General features: G+C 47.4%; 1 protein-coding gene across 2 annotated transcripts in view; it reads right to left on the bottom strand.

Moving 5' to 3' along the window:
• LOC144174565 (vascular endothelial growth factor receptor 1-like) overlaps nucleotides 1-25378 on the bottom strand; it is a 111207-nt gene that overhangs the window by 12023 nt on the left and 73806 nt on the right. For both annotated transcript variants that reach the window (XM_077703337.1, XM_077703336.1), the window contains exons 2-13: nucleotides 24759-24898; nucleotides 19552-19735; nucleotides 18144-18455; nucleotides 15576-15721; nucleotides 12663-12855; nucleotides 11555-11866; nucleotides 11033-11386; nucleotides 7062-7220; nucleotides 3135-3293; nucleotides 2206-2487; nucleotides 666-787; nucleotides 424-574 (exon numbers count right to left, since the gene is read on the bottom strand). In XM_077703337.1, the coding sequence (XP_077559463.1) occupies nucleotides 424-574; nucleotides 666-787; nucleotides 2206-2487; nucleotides 3135-3293; nucleotides 7062-7220; nucleotides 11033-11386; nucleotides 11555-11866; nucleotides 12663-12855; nucleotides 15576-15721; nucleotides 18144-18455; nucleotides 19552-19735; nucleotides 24759-24898 (2514 nt within the window). The remainder of the gene's footprint in view (nucleotides 1-423; nucleotides 575-665; nucleotides 788-2205; nucleotides 2488-3134; nucleotides 3294-7061; nucleotides 7221-11032; nucleotides 11387-11554; nucleotides 11867-12662; nucleotides 12856-15575; nucleotides 15722-18143; nucleotides 18456-19551; nucleotides 19736-24758; nucleotides 24899-25378) is intronic.

The following is a 25378-nucleotide window of genomic DNA, read 5'->3' as shown; positions in this document are numbered from 1 at the left end:
AAGATAATGGCGTGTCGTCGTGTACGTGCGCTTACCACGAACGTACGCTGATACCAAGCCTCTTAACGGAAGTTCTTTGAGGCGAAATCAAACGCCACTTCTTTTCCTAGCGGAGACAAAAATTTTAATTGACTGTTTTATCTTCACATGACAAGCCCCTTTGCTGTTGTTTCGAGGAAATTTTAAACGTACATTAAATCAGATACGGCTCCAGTCCGACTATCCGCCAATTTAAACGCTCCGAACGGGCATGCGGCAAATCTCGGCTGCATGAAAAAGTGTTCCAGACTATAAGCACGCTGTATCTTTTGTTTTACAAATTTTAGTCAGTCAATGAATCAATCAGTTAATCTGTCTGTACAATCAGTTAATCTGTCTGTAGCATGAAGAAGCACTCCGCGGTGTGCGCCGTGCCCGTCTTACCCAGCTTGAGACGGTCCTTGGGGAACTCCCAGCGGTTGTCGTAGGGCAGCAGCTCGACTTGCTCGCAGAGAGGGAGGTCGGGGTTGAACATCTCCGCCTGGCCCTTGTCGAAGAGGGTCTTGCTCAGGAGCTCCATCTCCTTCTCTTGTTTCTGCACCACGGGGAAAGGAAGACGCCGGACATTAGGTTGGCTCCACGTCAGTCGTCACGACCGTGCACGGTGAAATGGCGCCGGAGCTCACCATGTCTGCGCGATATCTCTTGCAGTACAGGAACGACCCGACGAGCAGACATGTGAATATTATGCAGACGACAGTGACCAGGGCGATGTGGGTGGTGGTCAGCGCAGCTGGCGACATACCCGCTGAAGAGGAAGAGCGAAGGTGGCATTGAATGTGACACGGTCGAAACCCGATTTTATTTTCGGCGTGGAAATCTGGAAAGTCAGGAATTCCGTGAAATCGGGAAGTTCAAGAGTGTCATAAGCCGAATTATTGCAGCGCAAGCGTTTCGATCCTGTGACGCTCTCTGAAACGCGACAGCCAACATGTATTTTTCTCGTAGTTTTCATATTCCACCAGGATGCCAAGAGCCAACGTTTTTAAACCTAATCTAAAGACGTTGCCAAGAGCAACGTTTTCTGCTGCACCGCCTATGCCTGCCAGCTCTGTTGGAGATAAGGAGCGTTGCGTGCTGAGATGCGATAAGCTTACCTCCTGCTTCCAAGTGATAGCTTTTCTACCGACTACTCTGCAACTACAGTAAACCCTCGTTAACTCGAACTCACATATCTCGAAATATTGGTTAAGTCTAAAATTTTTCTCGCCGTGCATTTACCCCCATAGGTGCTATGCATTGCCCCCCTTTAAGTCAAAATATTTTGAGGGGGCGGGGCGGGGGGACCACGGATATCTCTAAATGTTTACAGAGACCACACCAGGCAAGTCCGTTACAGGCAGCTGATAAGGACTCCGTGCGAACGCTTAGCTCCCGCTACGCGCCGAACGGCTCCCACGGACGAACTACGGTCGCGAACAGCAATTTTGAAATTTCCGCCGCCGAAGCGGTTTTCTATCCAACGGGTCAAGCAACTTCGTTCCGCAATATTAAAAATTCGCTTTTTTTGTGAATTGTCCTGCATTTATTACGAAAGGTCTCCTGTGCAGTGGAGCGGTTTTTTTTTTTTCGTTGCCTGCTCTAGCTCTTATTTCAGGGACCTGGCCCCAAATTTTCGGCGTTTCGTTCAACTCGAAAGTCCGTTTATCTGTAATTTTTTCAGCGGAATTTACGACTTTGAGTTAATGAGGTATTACTGTGTACAGTTTCCGCTGGCACCGCTCCAATGGTCGGAGTTTTCAGTACACGTTATATGCGCTGCTCAGCGCATAAGCTCTCACGGCTGCCCCAACACGCCTTCAAGAAGGCCGTGGGGGCATCGCATGTGTCTGGGGGCTATACAGGGAAGCAGGCGTGCTATATCTGCTGCTAAGCACATGGTGTGTGACTGAGGAAGTTTTGGCTGGTGAAGAAAGCCCAAGAATACGGATGTTCTCAAGCGGATCAGGAATGAGGCCTCTTCCCCAGGGCTGACTGCTCTACAAAAACCTTTATTCATCCTCCTCCTCCGACAAGACGAGGTAGTTGTCAAGACTATGGACACTCTCGAGGGAGGAGTGACGCTGTACGACTGCCCATCACCCGTCATTACGGGGGTGACGGGAACCTCTTCACGGTTCCAGAGGACACGATTAAAAACAGCGTACACGATAAATGTATACGCACCGCTGGCGACCTCGATGGTGGTGTTGGCGTAGATGGCGCCGGCCCTGTTCTCCGCGCGGCACTGGTAGAAGCCGCTGTCCTGGGGCGTCACCTTCCGCTTGATGAGCCAGTGGCCCTCGTTGAAGCGGTCCACGCCGCTCATGTTCAGCGGCCGGCCGTCCTTGAGCCACGAGATGCTCGGCTCGGGCAGCCCCGTGGCCGAGCAGTGCAGCTCGATGTACGACACGTCATGCTGCACCTCGTTGCGCAGGTTCGTCTCGTTGAACTCCGGAGCACGCATGCCTGCGCGCGAAAAGGAGGAGAGAGAGGACGTCGACATTTAGGAACGACTCCGGCAGGATGATCTCAGTGTTGACTCGTCGGTGAAAAGCATTGCGTTGCCATCAATGTAACGGAAAAATCGTAGAATAACATTTCCGGTATATATCGCTTTTAGCAGATAGATAGAAAAAAGGGCGTTGTCTGAGGTTAAATTTAGTTGAAGGCACAGGTGCCGACTTTTCAATCAGAAGTTGGGCCTGATCAATAACAACGCATTACTCGGGTACTCGCAGGTGAACACTTCGGCCAGGATTAAGTTTAACAGAAAATTATAAAAACTCCTATAAAAACTTCCCTCAGTAGTATCACTCCGAGACTCAAAGCTTTCCCAAACGAGAACATTTCAGGCAGGTTCGGAGGACGGATAAAGCATTTCTGAAGATGAATCCTGTTAATTAAAAGTTTATTAGTTCCTATCATGTCTCTCGGCTGAGTTGGAAGATATATTTTGCCCAAGGCTGTCAAAAGGTGCGCGTTACTATAAAAGCTCGTCCCGGCGCGTCTTCCTGTGCCGTACTTTGTCGAGAGCACGCTTCTAAATAAAGCAAACACGTGAGGTTTGTACAAAGCGCCTCGGTGCACGGGCGAATTGCGTTAGATGACCGCACCTCGAACAGCAATGTTGACGAACTCGATGTGCCGCTGCTTTGATCCCCGGGTGTAGCCGAAACACTCGTACCCTCCAGACTGGTGGCGTCCGATGGGATTGAAGTGCAGGCTCAGGTTGTTCGAGAATGCCGTCGCCGACATCCTGATGTCGAGGGTATCTGCAACGGACAAGACACGCCTGCCACCTTAAAAGAAAGCAATAGCGTGCACGCACAGTATTGAATTACAACGAAAACTGATTGCAATGAAATTTGGTAACCTCGTTAAAACGAAGTATGGTCGGGGCAGTAAATTGGTTTGTTATATCCGATATTCCTTGCAACAGTAGAGGTAAAAATCGACTCCAAGAAAGCGGCAATCTGGCTCGCGCAAAAATCCTTCATGCAAAAACGCATTATGCCTCGAACCCACTACAAACGAGGTAATCCTTACCTCTCTGCTTGTGGCATATCAAACTAAATGGGCTGGAACATGAGAACGCGAAATCACAACAGAACACAGTCCGTTTGACAAAACCTACATTCTTATTTCTTCAAACGATTAAAAAAATGGTTGACTTATCTTTCTTTTTTTTTTAATTTGTGTTTTTTATGTTATCTTTCGAGTTTTGAGCCTCCCACGAACCAAATATTGCATTCTTACAGAAGATATAGCGCGCGGCTCTCGCGGTTTAAGGCTTGTTATAAAAATGTATATATGTGGCTTAAATTCTTATATTATATGCCACTGAAATGAAGCGTAACCAACCGAAGTTCGTATTTAGTTCGCTATAGCCAATAATTCGCTATTCCAGTGTTCGTTATAACGAGGCTTAACTGTAAACTGTACTAATTCTGTTCTATTTTTTACAAAGTTTGGCTCTTAACCATTGCGTCATATATGCTCCCCACTATTTCGATTCACTAAGGTTCTCGTTTTCGCGAAACATCTTCTGTCTTACACCAACGTCATTAAAAATATATGCAGAAGATTTCGACAGAAATGAATGTACTATATTTGCATAAGTGGCTCCGGTAAGAAAAAAACTGTTGAAGAGACTCCGGCTTAGACCTTTGATAAGATTCGCGAATGTCCTCGACTGTGTTGCACATGCTGAATTTTGGCCATGCTGTCGACTGCGTCAGTTAAAGCACCACTAACAAGGTCCAAGCTCCCACGACGAACAAGTTGAAAAGTTTACATTGAATTCGCTGTGATATCAAGGCATTCTAAAAAGCGCACTCAATCCTTGGTTAGTACGAACAGTGATGTTCCGTAGTGGGGAGCGAAATCCCCATTTCTAAGTTCAAAAATACCCAATTTTTGGAAATTTTACCCCGCAGGTTTCTAAAGAATTCCCTGCAAGTTTTCCTTAAATTATCTTTCTACAGCTGATATTTGCGTGGATTCTTTTTTCGTTTCAGGTGTTAGCCAGTGCCGCCTACAGCCACTCTAGTGGCTATAGTGCCACCTCTGTCTAATTTACGTAGCCTTCGGGACGAAGATGCCGTTCAGGGAATCAGAGTTTCAGCGTGAACAAAATTCCACTACATCTGTCGCTCAGCGTAATTTGACAATGAATTTCACGTTTTGTCACAAACAGCATGCTTACTTTGCGTACTAAAGCTCCAAGTTAAAGCTGCCCGTAGATAAAAAACGATACATTGTAGGGTAATTGAGAGAATTTTAGGTCAGCGCCGGGCCTGCTGGCGCTATCTCTTGCTCACAGTCACAGCACGCGTACTAAGGCGCACCCGAAATACTTCTTTGTATATTGCGCAGGCATACCTGCGAACAGGCATCAGCCATTCAGCCGCCGCCGCTTCACGCTTTACTAGCTCATTCTTGTGGAGCATTCTTTCCTCCGGGTATAGAGTTTCATGAAACTCTATGCTCCCTCCTGTTTTATAAACTGTACTGGAAGCGGTGTTGGAAGCTTGTGGCTTCGGTAGGTAACACGACTGCTGATATTTGAACATAAATCCGACGAGGTGTTCACGGAACTTTTTAAAAGAAAACAGCAATAAATTATAACACCAGAGTGTTTTGATACACGAAGATTTGACTGACGTCATATCCGTCACGGAAGTGACGCCAGTATACAACTAAGCAAGCGGCCTCTAAAGGGTGCACCCCTGCACACAGGGTCTTCTTGCGGGGAAGCAACCTTTAGTACTAAAGAGTACGTTATACTTGGGGTTGTTCGTTTTCGGGCTTTATGTTTGAACACGAAAGTGGTTTATGCCGCGATACCCAAGCCGATTGGACAATCAACCATTCAAACTAGATACTATTCTAGGAAAACGACCCCTACAATCGACTTCGCAGAAGGCAACAAAAGCGCTTCCGCGTTTCATAAAGGACACACACTTGGACGAAAGACTATAGTGCCCACGAAGGGACTACAGTGTGTGCGCGACCGTGCTCCTATGCCCTCTTTTTCGCCTACACTCTCTTTCATCCCCTGAACACCCCTTCCCCAGTGCCGAGTAGCAATCCAGGCTATAAACCTGGATAACCTCTCGGCCTTTCCTTTCGCTTTTCTCCTCCTCTTCCCCAACGGTTCACTGACGTCATATCCGTCCCGGAAATGACGCCAGTACACCTTTGCCGAAGCGACCCGCCAGCAGGACATCGCTCGCCAAGCACACCCACAAGACAGCCGCCGTCCCGCAAATTATGTTCAGCTGCAGATTTCGCTGCACATTTCACTTTCGGGTTTTACCGATTCCTATGACAGAGGAATCGACGACAGTTTTTTTTTTCTTATTGTTTTCACGACTGTTGTGGTTGTACTGATTTTATTTGTACAGCGCAAAAACTGTGCAGTTTTATTATTTTTCAACGCGAAAGGGTTTGTGATGCATTATTGGCATTATTGACACGTGTCTTTTCTCGTGCATACGTGTACTTGGCAAAGCGTTATTCCACGTTTATTGTGTGTGTAATCTATTTTCTTATTTGTTTGTTTAATTTCTTGTTTCTGACGTGCGTTGCTCAGACGATTGTCATGTAGAGGGGGCTGTGGGCTTCTGTCAAGCTGCTTCTTCGGGCAGCTTTTGCCCACAGCCTCCTGCATCTTTTGATGGGAAAGGAAGCAGTATTATTATAATTATTATTATAAGTTACACTGTAAAAAAATTGCCACCGTATCTGCTCCTTTCGTTGCAAATATCGTCAAAAGACGATAGCCTTTGACGACATTTGCCAAGTAAATGCCTCCCTTTACTTTCTGGCTCACCTCTCATGTTTTTCCTCTTGCGTCGCGCTCCTCCCAAGGTTAACACAATAAAGGTTTGCTGAAGTCAATTTAAATTTACCGCGTTCCACTGCTCCAGGCCGGGTTCCTCGATGCCAGCGCTGCCGTACGGCGAAGACGCGCGTGAATTGAGTCTTTTCACTACAACGTCTATAGAACCCCGTTGCCATTCTCCACTGGCATTCCAAGCGAAACGTGGAACCTACCTAGTGGAACGTTTCGTTGCTGTTGTCGTTTGATTTCTTAAATGCAACCACGAGCTATGGTGGCGCTGGCAACAGCAGGCGGCGATTTTCTGCAATTTATGGCGTATTTCATTTGATATCCCAAAAACAGAGCATCCATAAACTTTTAATAAGGGAACTCTGCAAATATCACTCATATATTGATTTTCCGCCTTATATTTGCGTAATGTCTTGTTCTTGTTCAACAATGTAGTCAAGTATGAACAACGGACTTAGAAGTTTAGATTTGGCTCAGAGCATATAAGACTGTTGTGCATATTTTGTTTTACTTTGGGCGGGCGGCTGAATCAAGTCAGACGGCCCTACATATAAACAGGCAGACCAAAATGTTTGGTTTTAGGTGCCCCAACAAAGAGTATCGTCTTTAAAGGCTAGCTTTGCCAACTTCGCGGCGTTCGTGCTTCCGAAGATGGCGGCCAACAGGACGAGGTGATGGCGCTCACCGCTGGCGTTGAGAGTGACGAAGTGTGGGGACCCATTCGCCTTCCACCTCCAGGTGAGGTCGGTGTACTTGAACTGGCTCGCCAAGCAGCTCAGCCTCACTCGGTCCTGGTCTACCGGCATCACGTCGGGAGCGATGATCTGGAAGCCGTCTCTGGCGTCTGCAAGAAGCGGCGGCAAAGGGAGGACGGACACAATTTTGCTGCTTCATTCAACTCACGACCCCCAGTCCCACCTTAGAGCATTGTGGGGAGAGAACAACAAAAAATGGCCGCGTATCTGCTCCTCTTGTTGCAAATGTCGACGAAAGATGATGGTCGACTGGTGCCCCTGGCAAGTAAATGCCTCCCTTCTCTTTCCCGGTCACCTCTCATGCTGTCCCTCTCCCGTCTCTTTCCTCTCAGAGATAACACGCTAGAGGTTTGCTCAAGTAAAATTACGTTTGCTGCGTTCCAGTGCTCCAAGTCGGGTGTATCGATGTCAGCGCTGGCGTACGGCGGAGACGCGCGTGAATCGAGGCACCCTACTCCAACGTTGATAGAACCACATTTCGCTACCCCACGAGCGTTCCAAGCGGAACACGGAACATATCTGGTGGAACCTTTCGTTACTGTTGCGAAATACCGCCAGGAGCTCGAGTAGCGCGGGCAACAGCAGGCAACGGTTTTCTGCAGTTGCTGTAGTATTTTGCTATCGCAAAAACCATACACCCATGATTTCTTAAATAAGGGAACACTGCAAATATGGCACTTATATATTAATTCCCTGCCTAATACCTGCGTCATGTCATGTTCGCGTTCAACAATGTTGACAAGTATGAACATTGACACCGGAACATTTATATTTGGCTGTGGGTATATAAGACTATTGCGCAGGCGTCTGTTTCACTTTGGCCGCGTGGCTGAATCGAGTCACAGACTGACATACAGACAGACCAAAATTTCTGCGTTTAAGTAGCACAAGAAAGACTATCGTCATTAAAAAGAGAGCGCCGTAAACACGCCATTGCACGGGCTTTTCTCTTCCTGCTGTATTGATTTCCTTGCACGCAAAAATCGTTGCCTGCCTCGAAAGAACACCACAGCGTCCCGTGAGCAGAACGAAAACACTTGTCATGCAGTCACAAATGTATAGATATGGTCCGTGTATTTTGCCCTTGACGTATTTAACTCACTTTAACGTAACTCAATGCTGCCGAGCTGGGATCCAAAATTTTTGAATTTATGCACTTGTTAGACCTTATGAAGACGCAATTCGCGATGACCTCACGCACTGGCCATGCGGAACTTGCGCGTACAAAGGAGAAATTCGGGTTTGGACAAGGGTGCCACAATCATGAAGAATGCACAGCAGAATTTCGCTCGAACTACGCTTGTGTTCTGACATAGGTTTTCAAATGGTACATGTTCCTTATGAATGTACCATTATGTTAAGTCGTTCTTGATCGCTCATTGATTACCTCAACTGCTCCATTTGTTCTTATCGTACACAAACTTTATCTTGTCCTTCCCAATAAATTTACCACGAAACTGGCCAGTAAGTTTAAATAAAGAAAATTAAACTGTACACGCAGCCGCGTGCCTCAAGCGGGACTCTTGTACGCGTGACCTGTTGACTACCAGAAATTTATCGCAGTGAGTGTTTTGCGCGCTGCGCCTCCCACCCGAGCTTATAAATATACTTCCAAGTAGTTTAATAAATTTAGTGATTATGCCGAGTTGAAATGATAAGAAAAGTTAAAGCAGTTCCACTACAAGTGAAAGCTGTCAAGTGCGTCGCAGTGATTCGCTAGAGGGGCTGTGGCGCCCTTTTTTGACTAGTTTCAGTACCAGCCATGCGCTGATACCACAAGAAGTCACGAGAGGGCGCCGCAGCATGGACAAACAACTGACGAAGCCGTGCAAGAGCATATGGGCTGGGCGTCGTTTGAAGTTCGAGAAGCGCAGAGTAAAATATGTTTTGAGAGGAGGTTGAGAGCAATGGATCAACGTAGGTGTGCAGCTAAGGTTTTTAGGTAGCTACCTATGAAAAGGGTGGACACGCAGTGGGTAAATAAAACGATGAAATACGGAAAGAAAAGTGGAGAATCAAAGACAGCCAAGATAACCAGAAAAGAGGCAAGGCAGATAGAAACGAATGAATGGAGAGAAAAAATGGAAGCTAAAACGTCGTTAGAGATGTACAGAGCTGCGAAATCGGACATCGGAAAGGAAAATGTCTACGATGTTTCCAAGGGCAGTGGTTTGCCTTTTGATGCTAGAGTAGGTTGCTTGCGAACTAAGAGATTTGTGGGGAAGTATACACCAAATGATGGGGTATGCGTGGTCTGCGGAAAAGAAACAGAAACTATGTGGCACATATTGTTAGAATGAGAGGGTATCCATCCAAATCTACACGAGGGAAATATTCGGCTTCTAGAAGAAGCCCTGGGATTTAAGGGTAGCACAGAGGGAGTTAACTTCAAGGTGGTCGCGGCGACGAAAAGAAGATTAGAGTGCTGGTCGACGAAAAGCAGGGAGGGGAATACTGCCTAGGACAGCTACCACCTGTAACAGAAAAAAATTAGTATTTTGTGCCTAATACCTTTTTGTGCCTGCCGTAAGAGCAGCGCTAGTATTAAACGAAGAGTATAAAACAGGTATATTTGTTTTTTTGGTAAGATGATACGTCATCACCCTGGTACAAAAAGGATACCACTATCAATCATCATCATCATCATCACGCCAAATGAGGCAGTGCAGGGAGACATGGGATGGTCCTCCTTTGAAGTGAAAGAAACACAGAGCAAAATATGTTTTGAAGAACGACTTATAAATATTGATGACCAAAGATGGGCGGCCAGAGTATTACGATATCTTTGCATGAAAAGCGTGGGCATTCAGTGGAGGAACACAACCAGAAGGATCAGGGCAAAGTATATGAAACCTGGAAGTGCAGAGGAAACTACCAAGGCAATAAAAAATGAAATGAAAGAATCAGAGACAACGACCTGGAAAAAGAGGATGGACGCAAATAAGTCCTTAGATCTCTACAGAATCGGGAAGTGGAAGATGACGAGGGAAAGGCTTTTGAGAATACCGGAGGGAGTGCATTGCTTTTTGAAGCCCGGGCGGGTTGCATGCGGGCAAAAACGCTTATCCGCGACCCGGTACACAGAGGAAGAACTGTGGGCAGGTAGCGGCAGGGAGCCAAAAAACCATGCGACATATTGTAACGGAATGCAAAAGTATCCGTACAGTCCTCAGTGAGAAAGACATCCAGCTTCCGGAAGCCTTTGGCTTTAAGCTTAACGGAAAAATAAACTGGACAGCAGTAGAGGTTAGTAAACGAAGTTTAGAAAATTGGTGGGAAAGCAGCAGAGAAGAATCTGGGAGGACATACGAACAAAAAAGTCAGATTAGCACAAGAATTCCATAAAGTTTCTTTTTTCTTTTTTTGGCGAGGTGATTGCGCAGTCGCGTTACGACTAAGGTCGCTGTGCAACGCCACCCCGTTACAAAGGTGAATCCGCTAAGCATCATCATCATCATAACGCGCATAAAGAGACACTGAATTGATTTTTTGTTACTTTGGGGTAACTAAGGCGTGAATTCATGATTTTTTTGTTATTTTCTGTTGTTGCGTACTTATTTGCGACCTAGCAACGGCAGCCTCCGTGGCAACAGCGCAGCGCAAAGATCCCCCGAACACTTTTCATACAACGCGTGCCTTTGCAGCCACATGGGTTTGGAATCGGCTTCGTAACGCGAGGGACCCAGGTTCGATGCCGACCAGGGAAAGCGGTGATTTTTAACAAAGCCCTTGGGTGCGTTACGCGTTACGTTACTAGGGTGGCTGATGCCGTGACCGCGGACTAGCTGCGACGACAAGCCGGGCCCCTCCGCACTTAATGAAACGCGATTTATTGCATCTTCGTCCGTCACTGCCCGTCTCGTGCCAACACAGTCAACCAGAAAGGTTTCAGCGCACTCACCCGTGACGTAGAACCTGGCCAGGGCGCTGCCCGTGCCGAGCGAGTTGGACGCCACGCAGCGGTACAGGCCGGACTGGTGGGCCCGAAGGTAGAGGGTGACGTTTCGGTGTCGCAGTCCGTCGACGCTGCGCACCAGATGGCCGCGGGCGGCGCCGTTCTTGTGGGGGCTGGTGGCGGCCAGCCGTGTGAAGGCTCTGTTGGAACCGTCTTCGTCGCAGGCCCGGGGATCCACGCACTCGCGCCACTCCCACCAGGCTCGCATCGGGGCGGTGCCTTGCACCATACACACCAGTGTGTAGTTGACGCCGGGAGCGAACAGCTCCGTCTTGTTTACCATCGTCACCACGGGTTTGGCTGCGAACGTACGAGGCAACAGTGACTCTCTTTCTTTCTCTCTCCCATCTCTCTCTGCTCATGCAAACAGACCTTAAGAGGTAGAATTCTGCCTGAAGCACGGCAACTCAACACAGGGCAACTGAAGTACAACTCGAGGTACCGCAGGCACGTGGTGCGGCGACTCACACGAGATGCTGACGTTGATGGTGATGCTGGAGGTGGCGTTCTGGATGCGCGCGTACATGGTGTACTGGCCACTGTCCTCGAAGCGCGCGTTGGCCTTCTGGAGGATGGCGTGCGGCTCGCGGTACGTGAGCTGCAGGTCCCCGCCATCGATGAGCGTGCGGCCGTCCTTGCGCCACCAGAAGCGCGTCTCGGCGAAGCTCGGGTGAGCGTCCACAGTCACCACCATCTTGAAGGTGCCGCCGGCGGGGTGCACGAAGTCCTCGGACGTGTTCAAGTCCGTCGTCAGGTTCACGTGAGCCAGCTGCTCGGACTCTGCACAAGCGAAGTGGCACCCAATGACCTCAGGCGGAAGGGAGCCTTTTCATTCCCCGGTGGCTACAGCGTGCAAAGTTTGAGGCTTATTCTTTTCCATCGAAAACACGTTCGAGCGAGCTTTAAGTCGCAGTAACCAAGAAAAAACTAGTTATAGGTAGTATTGCATTCGGATTATGTCACAGCTTTGTCTTCTAGATGCGTTTTGCAATGCACAGCACCCGTCGCGGTTGTTCAGCGATTAGGGTCTTTCTGAGTTCTGCACAGGTTGCTTGTTCGTTACCGGCAGCCATATTTCCCGATTGAGGCAAAAAAAAAACTCGAGTGTACAGATTTTGACACACGTTACAGAGCCCGAGGTAGCCTAAATTAATCCGCAGCCCTCCACTAGAGTGCGCCTCATAGTCCAGGTGCGACTACGGCACGTAAAACACGTTTGACTTGCATTTTCTTCTAATCAAACCCCAAAAAACCAGCGTCCGCAGAATTACATTTGCGTATGAAACGGTGTTCGATCTCCGAGAGAGCCGCATTTCGTAATGGCGGTGGTGGAACGGAGCCCGCGCGACGCGTCATGGCGGGAAGGACGATGTAAGAACGCACACAAGGTTCGTTGAAATGCTCCCTTCGTTTAAATTCTCCCTTAACACTAAGCATATCCCAGTTATCGCAGCCTGTAACAAGCGCAATATATTTTGACTAAAAGACGTAAAAACAAAGGCAACCTGTATGCTCTTCTCAGTTCGCTAAGCCGAGCATAAATGGTAGAAGACGAGTGTTCCCAGCGGGCCCTTACCGTAGACGGAGACGAAGACGGAGTGGTTGTACGTCTTTCCGTCGTGGTCCTGGCACGAGCACGTGTACAAGCCCTCGTCGCTCCTCTGCACGTCGCGAACAGTCAGCTGTGACGTCACCACGGACAGCACGAAGTGATCCTGGCCGAAAGGCTTGTCGTGACGGATGGGCTTCGTTGACTCGATGCGCGAACTCTGAATATGGAGGGCAGCACCAGTAAGAGCAACCCATGCATCAGGCTTCAGCCTTATCGAGCGCTATCAACTTCATTCTAGTCAGTGTCAGCTCTACCCAACGACAATTAGGCAGTGTCAGACGGCTAGGTCTACCCCGTCGAAATTTCAATGATGACGGACTCAAGCTGACGGTCTGCGGTCAAGACTCACTGTTCATACAAAATAGAGCGAGCAGACAAGACGGAAGTAACAAACTACCAGACACAGTTAAGGCGCTTCCTTCTCTCGCTCTTCCTCCCTCTCCAGTCTGGATGATGCCTGTCGTTTCGTCCAATGTTTCTCTTAATTTTATTTGTTTACCCGTTTATGTTTCTTTCACCTGATAATGATGATGATGATGATGGTGGTGATTGAGTTTTTACGGCACAAGTCCGACTAAGGGCAAAGAGCGCCAAGGAAAAGCTGTTTTGTGAGGACGAAGTGACAGTGTATATACAGCATTTACTAAAAATAAACTTGAAATTGTTTTTTTTTTTTTGAAAATACCTGAATGGTGCTCCAGTGTAGTGAAAGTCCTAACCAAGCTCCCGAAGGAAAGCGCAGTGCAAGCGGAGCTACCTTCCCTTCCTCTACATTTGGTTGTTTCAACTTGCTTTGAAAACGTCCGCGCTGCAGGAGTAAAAACGCTGCTCAAGTTCCAGTTTCGCGTTTCCAAGAAATAATGTAATGAACGATTGTAAATATGGCTGAAACCTAATAAACTCATAGTGTAAAGTGTGGTACGGAGCCATCAGCTTGCTTGTTACGGCGAAGATTAAAACGAGCTCGAATGTCTTTCGAATACGCTGAACGTATGGGCTTTGCATAACACAGGAGCTAAAATTTTCAGGGCGTAACCACTGGCCAAAATATGTTTACCCCAAATAATGGTCGCTTACTGGCCAGTACCCGGTATACAGCGTCCCATACTCGTGATGCGATTGGTCAAGCTTGGCGCAAAAAAATATTCAACAGATTGTCCGTATACGAAGAGCTTTGTCAATCTTGCTCCTATTCCCTTGTATTGGAGATGCTCATACCAACTTTGTTGTCGCACGTGGCTCTGCGCATTAAAGGGACCCGGCAACACTTTTTTCCACTTTTCTTTGAAATGTTAAATGCTTGCAGTACGTAGTTACCCACACACCCAGTACTTAGATTATGGGGTCGCAAAGTACCTCAGCCAAAAATTACTGCTCTATGCCTGACAGATAACTTCGAAACTCGCTCAAAAAAATTTTTGTAGCGTGAGCTACACTGGCCGAGGTTGAGCAGTGTCGCATGGCTCCTGGAGAGTCGTGCTGCGCATGCGCAAGGAGCAGTGACGTCTCACGGCGCACAGCTGGCGCGCCGGAGCCGCCGCCTCCGCCGCGATTGGATTGCATTGGATTGGATTTGATTAAATTGAATTGGATCAAATTGGATTGGATTGGATCCAACACCCAGGAAACCCTCAACCCTCAGCCTTCAACCCTCAGCCCTCAACACCCAGGAAACCCTCCTGACGTCCGCCACGCTATCCACTACCACCTCCATGACAGCAGAAGAAACTGTCATAGCTCTAGCTGCAACCACAGCCACGACAGATTACATTGTCATCATCACGGACTCCCAGGAAGCATGCCGCCACTATCAAAAAGGATGTATCGCGCCTCAAGCCCTCAAATACTACGACGCATACACAAGCTGCCCTCCATCTACGTAGTGTGGACACCAGGCCACGCCAACCTTCCAGTGAATGAGGCAGCACATGCCGCTGCCCGCGAATTAACTACCTGGGCATTCCCTGAAGGCAGAGAAGACCCACCGTAATCCCTCAATCACCTCCCAGTTCCGAGTCGTTACACAGACATCTTGTACTACTACCGTCCAAATCGCCTCGTCTACTCTCCTCCTCATCCATCTCCACCAACGACGCACGCCTTTGGCGACGACTACAAACCCAGACATACTACAACACAACAATTCTACACAACATATCACCAACCATGTATCCCTACGAATGTCCATCCTGTAAAAACACCAACACCACATACCACCTTGTCTGGGCTTGCCCCTACAACCCAAATCCCATCCCTTCCCCTCCCTGGAGCAATGGGAGTGCGAACTGACCAGCTGCCTACTAGAGACGCAGGTTAACCTCGTGTCTCGGGCAAGAGCAGCTGCCACGACTCGCGGCTATCCGGACTAGGAAGGCCACCCACAACAGCACGTTCCGCTCCAATAAACGTTTCTCTCCTCCTGCTCCCGGTCTTGACGTTCTTCGACGACCCTAATTACGTCACTAAGGCCATGTAGCGGCTGTTGGACGGTTTTCCTTCAGTTGCAGCAATGAACGTTCACTTTTCGACAGCAACTTTAAAAATAAAGCCGCAAAAAGAAAGCAGAAACGGAAGGCGTATCTGGTCCTACGAACAAATCACGCAGTGCCGCTCCGTGCTGGCGATAACTGTAGCTTTCGACGTGCTTTCAGACGCTAAGGAAAGAGTGAAAGCGTTTATCAAAAGTGTTGCATGGTCTTTTTAAGCCAACGAGAAGGCGCGAATTTCTGCAGCGTCAGAAATGTGCATGGCTGTGCCTTCTTAATCATTTGGTATTGCGCATACCATATTTCCAAGAAATATGCTAGGGAATGTCTTAAAGGTTACACCAACAGCTCCGAGTAATAAGCAGCCACAGGGCACCAAGAGGCAACTTACATTCTTGTTGGGGTAATCCCAGGATGTGCGGAACATGACGCCTATTTCCACGGTGACGGTGCAATTGAGGGTGAAGGTGTCGTTCAGCACCGGATGAAAGCTGCTCTCCTTTTCAATCATCACGTTCGGCGCTATGTGCACCGGGGCTGTGGACCAAGAGAGAACCAAAAACAGGCGCGAATATTTCCTTTTCTTCGGGAACACAACTGAAGTGATTGTTTGCCATGAAGAGAAAACACGTTTCGTTCATTCAAAAGATATCCTCGTTAGAATCATACTGACACCACTTTTAACGTAAACTTCGGTCAAATAAGCTTTATAATTAGGAAAAAAGGGAATGGCCACGCGATCCACTAGCTCATTTGCCGCAACAGAACCTATGATGTCATACCAGCCAGCTCTGGGATTGTCGGAGGGCGGCAAAAGCAAACGCAAATTAGGCAGAACTCATAAGCTTGCCGAACGAGCTATTTGCGCTTAGATTTAGGGCACATTCTTTTTAAAGCCGTAAGAATGGTGGGACAAACACCGGAAGTTACGAAAGCACATGTAAACATAAAAGTACCGATGCGTGCTGCTGGTGGTACTGCACTCACTAATCTTTGTTTAGCTGCACAGGACTGCGGGGCTTTGGGGTTGTCTCAGGTGACACTGGCCGATTGTCGCAAGCAACGGTGTCTTACGTGAGCATATTTGTCGAGCGAGCACTATGTTTTATGAAACGAATATTTTCTCCCTGACAAAAAACAAGCCGGGTTTAAATACGGCCAAAAACAAACTAAACGCAGAAAACGGCTTGCCACGGTATAGTGGCGCCATCTAGGTTGACTAACGGTAAACGATGCTTCCCAATCAGCTGCAGAGCGGTCCGTTCCTGTGATGGCATTGCAGACCACGAAAACGCACGATTTAGCAGGAAAATCAAAATTTTAACTTAAATAATTAATTTATCAGTGAATAAAGCTACGTTTTCATTCCGACAAGCGCTGGGGGCACCATAAAACACGAAATCTTTCGAATAACACAAACTTGTACTTTGTCTTCATGGCTCCTTTAAGCAAGTAAAAAAGCAATTGAAAAACTGGTGTCTCGATTTTTGATAAGCAATAATTGGAAAGAACTTTACGGCACATCTCAATGCCTCATGGTTGTCGCTGTCGGGTTGCACTAATGGTGATCCACATCTTCATCATTGCGGCATTAGTGTGCATCATGGCAATTACCTGTATACAAGTTCGTATGTTTCTTTTGTAGATATTTTTTCTCTCCTGCTCTCGCATATTGTCTGGAATTGTTGGCTACGCTTCCTTTTTCTTCCTAGTTCATTCTCTATGCAAAAAAAAATTGTCTGCTTTGTTTGCGTGCAGCTATGGCATTATTTTTTCTTCCCTTTGTGCAGCATACATTGATATGCGTTATTTGTGTCCTACGCCGCAGTACATTATTCGCGTGATATTGGTATTGTGTAGCATTTCTGTTTTTGCTGTTGTTTTTGTTTTACTCGCACTGTTTTCTAAAGGGTGGAATGCTGTTTAAGTGCATACTTGGATGTATTTTACAATTGGTTTTTTTTTCCTCTTTTTTTTGGCGTTATCGCATGGTCGCTGCAGCTCTTATCTGCCTGCCCACTCTCAAGCACTTCGTGCTTAGGTGTGGCAGCAAATATATCATGTACTTAAACATCGAATAAAGCTTTATTATTATTATTTTTTTTTTAGTTTTTTATATGGTTTTTATGTATGAAATGTCTTCATAGTTCTTGTTTCTGGTTTGTAAGTCCAATATATTCGTGACTTTGTGGCTGTAACTGCTTCATCGACTTGTCATATATTACGGTATGCTACCTGCTTTCCATCGCACCCGATTTATTGTGATGTGTCTGGTACTTTCCATCTTCTGTTGCTGTTTTTCATAAATCAGTTCCTGTATTTTGTTTCATACATTCATGTTTAATTGAAGCTTTGTGTTTTCGCCTATATCTGCGAATACGTTTTTATGTCTGCTTACTTCACCCAACTGCTGTGACCATTGTTCCATATACTTTTGCCATTGATCCACCATTAGAGTTTCTTAATCGTCTAATTGTGTTTGGAATACCTTTTTATTATCCTTAGGGTTTTACTGCTTTTTTTTTTCTTCTTCGGTCGTTCTTCTTGTTGACTGTTTATATTGTGAGTTTCTGCTGTATATTAGTGCCGCATTTTGTCTTCCTCAGTGCGCCAGAACCAAGGCCTCGGCTGTTCCTGGGCACTCTAATAAACATTGATTGATTGATTGATTGATTATTATTATTATTATTATTAATTATGTGCCACGAAGTTGACCCTCGCAAGTGTAAAGTGATCGCTCATGCGTGCACTGCACACACTTCCGCAATTGACGACTCCGACAACATGCTTTGAAGGCGGGTTGCACTAGCCCCATCTAGTCTTACTATGGGCAGCAGGGTAGTGCGTGACTCGCCACAGACCTCAATGGTGTCCTCTAGACTAATACGCTTCCTTGAAGAGAATGCGAGCCGTTCTGACGAGTGTGGGCATCCCATAAAGACACGCAGCGCGCACTCACGCAGGTAGACGAACTGCACGGCCATGGAGGAGTCGTTGTAGACGCGTCCGGGCACCGTTCCGTTGCAGATGAAGCGTCCGGAGTAGTAGATGTGCGGGTAGTAGATGATGAAGCCGCTCATAGGGTCAAACTCGACGTAGTGCGGCGCCACGGGCACCAGCTCCATGTCTTCGTCTCCCAGGTCCTTCCAGAGCTGGACCTCGGCGCGCGAGTGCGTCGGCAGGCAAGGCACCACCGACCGCTTCCCGTGCTTCACCGTCACGAACACCAGCTGGTCCATCTGCTTTTCCGGCTGGAACAGGTAGTACTCGTCTGCGCCGCACAGGGGAAGCGTGGGAGGAAGGAATGGAGAGAAAAATTTAGGTGCGCGCCTTGTAATATCGTCAGAACACTGGCAAAGTACAAGAAAAATTTTCGAGATATTTTGTTCATTTTACCCGTCAGACGTCCCTAAAGCCTGGCGAACTGTTTCTTTAAGGACACGAAACTGCATTCACGAAACATCGAATCTTTTTTTAGAACGCAGGCGTCATCGCCGAGGGTATATACACACATGGCGCAACGCAGGCGGTTATGTCCCACCGCGAAGACAGCCGACAAAGGCGCCACAATAGACAGGCCCCACGGGGCCGTCTTCTGGTTCCGCTTGGCCGGTCCCTTTTGTGCTCCTCTGGGTATTCCCTACAACGTTATCTTGTGACACCTGCTTGGTGCGATTCGAGGGGAGGCGACGTGCCACGACGTCCTTTTATGTCGTCTCAGGCTGTATTATAGTACAGTATCTGAAATTACCAGGCAATATCCACAATGCGATGCAGTTGGGTTATATATTACGCTTCTCATGGTGCCCGGAGCCACCCCGCATAAATTTATTACGATCAGGCGCTTTGTCCGAGCCTGGTTTACGATGACGCCTTATCATATGCCTGTCCACCCTTAATTAAATGTACAAGTATACTGACCGCAGGAGACATTAACCAGCGCAATTGATCCGGGCTCGGCATTTGCTGGCCTGTGTAGCCCTGCTCCTCCTTTTGAAAGGATGACCTACACATAACCAGCAAGTTATTAGGTGCGTCATATTGTACAGTGGCGCAGCCCGCTGGGCACTTACATTGTCCACAGCTTTTTTAATGATATAGGCACTCCCGTCGGACAAGTGAATTCGTGAGATTTTTCGTGATTTGTGAGGTTTAAGGCAGTTGGGATAGGATAGAATAGTCGCAAATGGCGTCCATTTTATGCCATTCAACCTATCGAAACAGTATCTCAGTGATGTGATCCCGTTATCCCCTACGGCGGGTACCCCGCCAAGACGTATGCGTACCCTTGCTTGCTCTCTGTTCGTCCTCTGCGAGCGCGGAAACCCCGAACGTGCATGCAGGAAGGGGTGAATGAACTGAATTACCATTAACGAAAACGTAGACGGAGGTGGAGTTGCCAGTGTTGGTGAGATCAGTTGTGCCGTTGTAGTAGCACGTGTAACGGCCCAGGTCCATGACGTCAGTGGTGTTGAGCTCGAACACACTCTTGAACGGCCGGAGACCTTCGAGCTCTTCTTCGTATATAGAAGACCGCAGGGACACGTTGTCCTGCAATTAGATAACGTTCGGCACCAGTGAGAGAAAATAACACTTCGACGGCGCGTTTTTCTGCTATGCTAACCAATGACACACGCAGAAGATTATTTTTATAAGAATGCATCTGTGCTTGAAACAGCTGTAAGAGTCACAATTTATTGTGAAATACGTCTGCATACACCAGATGCGGTTAGCTCTAAGGTATACACCGTTTTTGGCTGCCAATACCACCCCTGTTATAAATCAACTCGCTCACTCATTTTTCTTTCGCTGACTCTTGGGAGTCATTTTAACTGCTCTATGTCAAAAACCATAGGTCGTCAAAATTTATACTGCTGGTAGCTCATTCCCATCTATTTTCGAAAAAAAAAATAGATCCCAAAAATGTTCTGCCCTGCATGCTCTGGCACGTTATTCTGGTTTCGTATGACCAACCTTGTCCAAAGTTTTTAACATAGATCTGTTACACTCTTAAATACGCGGACTGATAAAATTGTTAAGCCTTCCAAAAGCCCCGAACTAACGGATAATTGAAAAATATAATTAAAAAAGCTCCGGATATGACGACATCCGCGCACGGAGAACGGCGAATTTTCAGGCGTTGGAACAAGTTTCTACATTTAGCTTTTGTCGTTGCTTCAACGCTGGTTTTAAAAATCCATCCAAATTTTCTCAAATACTCCACACTTACAAGCCCGTATACTTAGTCTGGTTGTTCAACAGGGAAACACAACAGTTAACGCTGTAATAACTACAGCGTTGTGTAGCAATCAAGTCGACAAATGCAAATGCGTACTCTGAATATAAATGTGAATGACCGTTGTCGTCGTAATACGTACACATCATGAATGAAATCATGAGATGCCGTGTGCTGGAGCAAATTGCGTGTTTGAGACAGGGGGGTTCGTTGCAATTTGTAGACTGAGTCCGCTGAAGTTCCTTACATCCATTCCGTGTGCAAAGTGACCATCCATGACTTTGAACCACTCGGCACACATTTCAAGTCAAAGTATCTCGAAGTCCCTAAAAATACCTTATCCGACATCAATTTAACCGAAAGCAACTCACAGACCCCCGGAACCTGTGCTTTGGAATATGAGTGCTGTTTCAGTTCAGACGAATAAAAAAGCTCGCGAGCGAACGCATTGCAAGATATTTGAGGCCCAGGTGCTTGTTTGTGCTCAACGAACTTTGCTAAAGCCTGAGGCCTGCTTTCGGGGGAGTATGCATCTCAATGTCCTTCAGTTTCTGCGACTTTCCAACTACCAGCGCAGCTCGTTCGACTGAGTCATGATTTCGCAGTGAAAAGTGACGTCGCTCGCGTGCCACCACCGTATTATACCGCAGAGCAAACTTTCGGATTAAAAAAATGGCTGCGGCTTAGCTCCGCTAATCTTGTATATGCAAAGAAAAAGCTTCGCTTATAGTCTGGTTGAGTCTTCGTTTCGCTTGGTTAACCTTTAATCTATCTGTATTGTCGACCACGTCTCAAAGCCGTTCGGCTCCGTGCAACGCTCACAGAAGGAGGCCGGGCGAACGCGGCGTTCATTCGTGGCGAACGCACCGTTCCTCTTCGCCGGGCGCTAGACGAGCCACGTTGCCCGAAACGACCCGGTGCCGCATGCATGGGAGGCTGCGGGGGTGGTCGGCTGCCTCGGCCGCAGCGACGGTGGCGACCGATGTCGGCGCCCGCAGGCGCCAACAGGGGGCCCAGGGAATCAAGCGATGCACTTCGAGGGGTGTGTCGACGGGGGTGTGTCTTTGGTCAAAAGGTCATTTACGCATCCTCCATGAAATCGCTGGACAAATATAGTAACGCTTTGCTTTAAAAAGGCAAGTTGATGAAAAATTTTATTCAGCGGTATTCCGGCAGCAGCAAGGCCCTCTAAGGCGGCTGACTGCTTCGCGCATCTACTGACAGGCTTCAGAGACGCATTATTAAAGTTATCGCGACCCCCACGTACAGCCCTTCCGAATTCTGAGTAGTCATCTCGCGCCAGTTCTTTGGAACTAGTGGGATGCAAGAGCGGCAAGTCTCTCCCACCTCTTCTCCATCCCCGTTATCTCGCGATGAAAAGGAGGAGAGAGAGATCGAGCTCCCACCGAACTTGCGCCTCACATCCGTGCGCTCGTTACGTGAAGAACCACCGGCTACTGGCAAGGCGTCTATTTCAAGCTTCTGGCGATGCATCAGCTGGCTTGTATTTTCCAGTTTTCCTCCCACTTCCAAGAACTATTTTCAGTTCGCGGAGTTCGCGGAAGGACATAAACGGAACTTATACTAAGCGGTACCTAAACGGTACTTAAACGGTACTTTAACAGTACTTAAACGGTACCTCAACGGTACTTATTACTAAATCATGAATACCTGAACAATGAGAATATATGACTGCACATATAACAGGTTACATAACGAGGTGCAATAATTAATGGATTTATTGGACAATAAGCGGAAGAACCAGGGAAAAAAATTACTTTGTGAGCTACTTTGACGTAAATTTCTGGCACTTTTCGGTCCCTGACCTCCAGCGATTTCGGGTTTCGAGGCTACCCTTTGTACACCTTTCTCGTTTTGTCTTATTTCTGCCTTCGCTGTGTGACGGAGATCCAAATGATGACCGAAATTGTTTCCATTATCCTTTCGCCTTCTGAAGCGGTCAATGTACTCCGCTAACTGGACCTGTTTTGAAACGTATGGGTGCCTAGCAGTCTGGGCCGAAGCCATTCAGCTTTCAACCGTCACGTATGCACTCAGACTAAATTTCCCGCGAGGGGATCCCGCCTGCTCAAGCCTCCATAAATAATTCAGCCGCTCGGGCCTCCGACATGCGCACACTATCAGCTGCTACGTCTGCAGCAGCCGCAAGCGCTAATGAAGAAAATAGATGGCGTGGGACAGACACTGCGTCAGACCAAATGTTCGGGGAAATAAAGAACCATGGCACAGGTCCGACGTCATCTAAGCTCCCGTAAGCAGCGAGTGAGTCTGGAATTTCTCGACTTTGAAACTGAGAATAGCCGCATTCTTTCCGCAGCGAAAACCACAAAATGTTATTTATTTAGTTAGATAGTTAGTTAGTTAATTAGTTAGTTTGTTAGTTAGTTATTTGAAGTACTCCGTTTTTATTTAAATAGTTATTTACTAAGGAGGAGGAATAACATTTATTTTTTAAGGGCAAGGGAAGGGGAAAGGAGAGTGGGTGGTGGCCTCAGTCTAGGCCGCCTTCAGGCTCCCCAGCAGCCCGCGCCCGGGCGATCAGGTACTCCTGATTCTCGAGCTGGAAGCTGGTCAGCCTGTGCTCCCGCTGCTCCAATGTAAGTGATGGAATCGGGTTGGGATGTTTGACGCACTCCCATACGAGGTGGTAGGTGGTGTTTGGTGTATTGCATGTTGTGCAGTTACAGGGGAAAAAGTTGGTGAAATTCATTAAGTATTATTTATTTAAGTAACCTTGCACTGCGTACGCTATGCCGGGCAGCCATTTCTATTTCTTTTTTTTTTCTTGAAAAATAAAACAGCTCTCTGGACCCTGTTAATGTCTGCTAACAGCCCCATTCCTTTTTTTTTATTTGTTGATGTGAACTTAAAAACTCTAAAGTGAGCTCTAAACATTGTCTAATTCCCTTTTGAGGCTAAAGTCTCGAACTCATGGGGCTTGAGAAGGAAACGTACGATGATGACAGGCCTGGTCTTCCAGCAAGACGTCCTCTGTTCCACTGCCCTCGGTGGCTTGCCCACAGTGCTTTACAGGACAACATACGAGATGCTGGCCTAGCTTCTTGGATATTGCAACCCCGACTAGCTGCACACTCGATGAGCCGAGAGGCTACGAGATAAACGGAACCACAACAACAAAACTTGTAGGCCTCGCTATAAGTTTTTACGGTTGATTTACACACATTCTCTAACGCGAAACGTGTGTTTGAAAGGGCTGTTTCCCTCTTACCCCCGTCCCCGATAATCTGCTGACGTGGGCTATGACGACACACTGACGAATCCGCGCGGCAAGATGACTCTACTGAGAGCAGAGGAAGAAAACAGCCAACCAAAAAGAGCTTTAAGTGCTGCTATACAGTTTATCAGTGTTTAATGTGCTTCGCTGCGACAATCGGCCAGTTATTTAACGGGAGGACAATCGCGATGGCGCTCGATGCAATGCAATCAACCTACATACTATCGCATACGCATGAAGCTTTCAAAGTTCTAGAGGTTTTAATTACGTGGTTGGAGTTACGAAAACACAAGAGGCGACAATTAGAAACAACTTCTTTTCTCACGGGTGCGAAAAACAAGAAGAAAAAAAACGCCCGTGTGTCGAAATTTCGGCGAACGTTAAAGGTCCCCCGAGGGTCAAAATTAATTCGCAGCTTTCCGCTGCGATGCGCTTCATGCCTTAACTTCATGCCTTAGCTTCATGCCTTAACTGTCGAGGGGACGAAAAGAAGATTAGATTGCTGGTGGACGAAAAGCAGAGAGGGGAATATTGCCTAGGACAGTTACCACCTGTAACAGAAAAAAAAAGTATTTCGTGCCTAATAAGCTTTTTGTGCCTGCCCTAAGCAGCGCTAGTATTGAACCAAAAGTGTAAAACATAGGTATATTAGTCTTTTTTGGTAAGATGACATGTCATCACCCCGATACAAAGGGGAAACCAATAGAAATCATCATCATCATCATCAACAACAGCTTTGGCACGTGAAAGTGACAAATTCTAGGAGGAACGTCTGCATGGGAGCACGAAACGCAGGAACAGGGCGGCTCGACAATTGTACCACGTGGACACCCACAAGACTACCATTTGTGTCAGAACAATGGATGTTATCGTGACCCGAAAAACTTCGCCCTATGGCGCTATCGATTTGTGTACAGGCGCCAAAGCTGCACACGCCCAGCTAATAATCTGTTTGCCAAGTGATCGTAATCTACATACGCGCAGTTCCTCTCTGAGGCGCCAGGTAAGTGTTTCGCGCCAGATCTTTAATCGGCACCTTTACACTACTCTCATTGGCCGATTTCGGAAACACCGTCGCTTACCCCCAGCGGTGGCAGGGCCCAGGCGAGCGGGTACCTCCCATAGCAGGTAATGCGCAGAGTGCTGTTGGCCGGAATGTCGATGTAGGAGCCGTTGACGTCCAACTTCGGCGGCAGGAAACGGGACACTGCGGATGTTGGACCTGCGAAGCACGGAGTCGGGCCGTTGAGGGCGCCACGCTGATATGAAAGACCCTGGAAAGCCCGCAATCTCTCCTTCCACCAAATTCAGCATTCGGGCGGGAAAATCATTGCTACGAATTTCTAAAGGAAAAAAAAAACAATGTTTTTTATCATCGCTGCCTACTATGTACAATCGGACTACCACTTCGGGCGAATTCGCAAACATTATTTTAATCAACGATCAAAAGGGCACAGGCGAGAAATGGGGTGGGGTTATCAGGCATACATAAGTATATAGCAGTGTAATCCCACACATTAAGGGTTGCTTGCAATAAACTGCAAACAGGCCTACTTTATCGAGTTGTCCATAGGCCTACTCTTCTCGTATTTTGCTGTGTAACTATCTATCATATTAGGTCATAAAATTCCAGAACTTCGTCCCATACACGAAGCTCTAGCAGCTTAAGAATACTGGCAGTTCAGGTATGGGTTCTGTTGAT

The sequence above is a fragment of the Haemaphysalis longicornis genome, unplaced genomic scaffold (assembly GCF_048455015.1).
Source record: "Haemaphysalis longicornis isolate Haplotype H1 unplaced genomic scaffold, Haemaphysalis longicornis Haplotype H1 scaffold_3, whole genome shotgun sequence".
NCBI classification, from domain to species: Eukaryota; Metazoa; Arthropoda; class Arachnida; order Ixodida; family Ixodidae; genus Haemaphysalis; species Haemaphysalis longicornis.
Note: the sequence above shows the minus strand (reverse complement) of the source record. Positions and strands in the feature narration are given on the sequence as shown.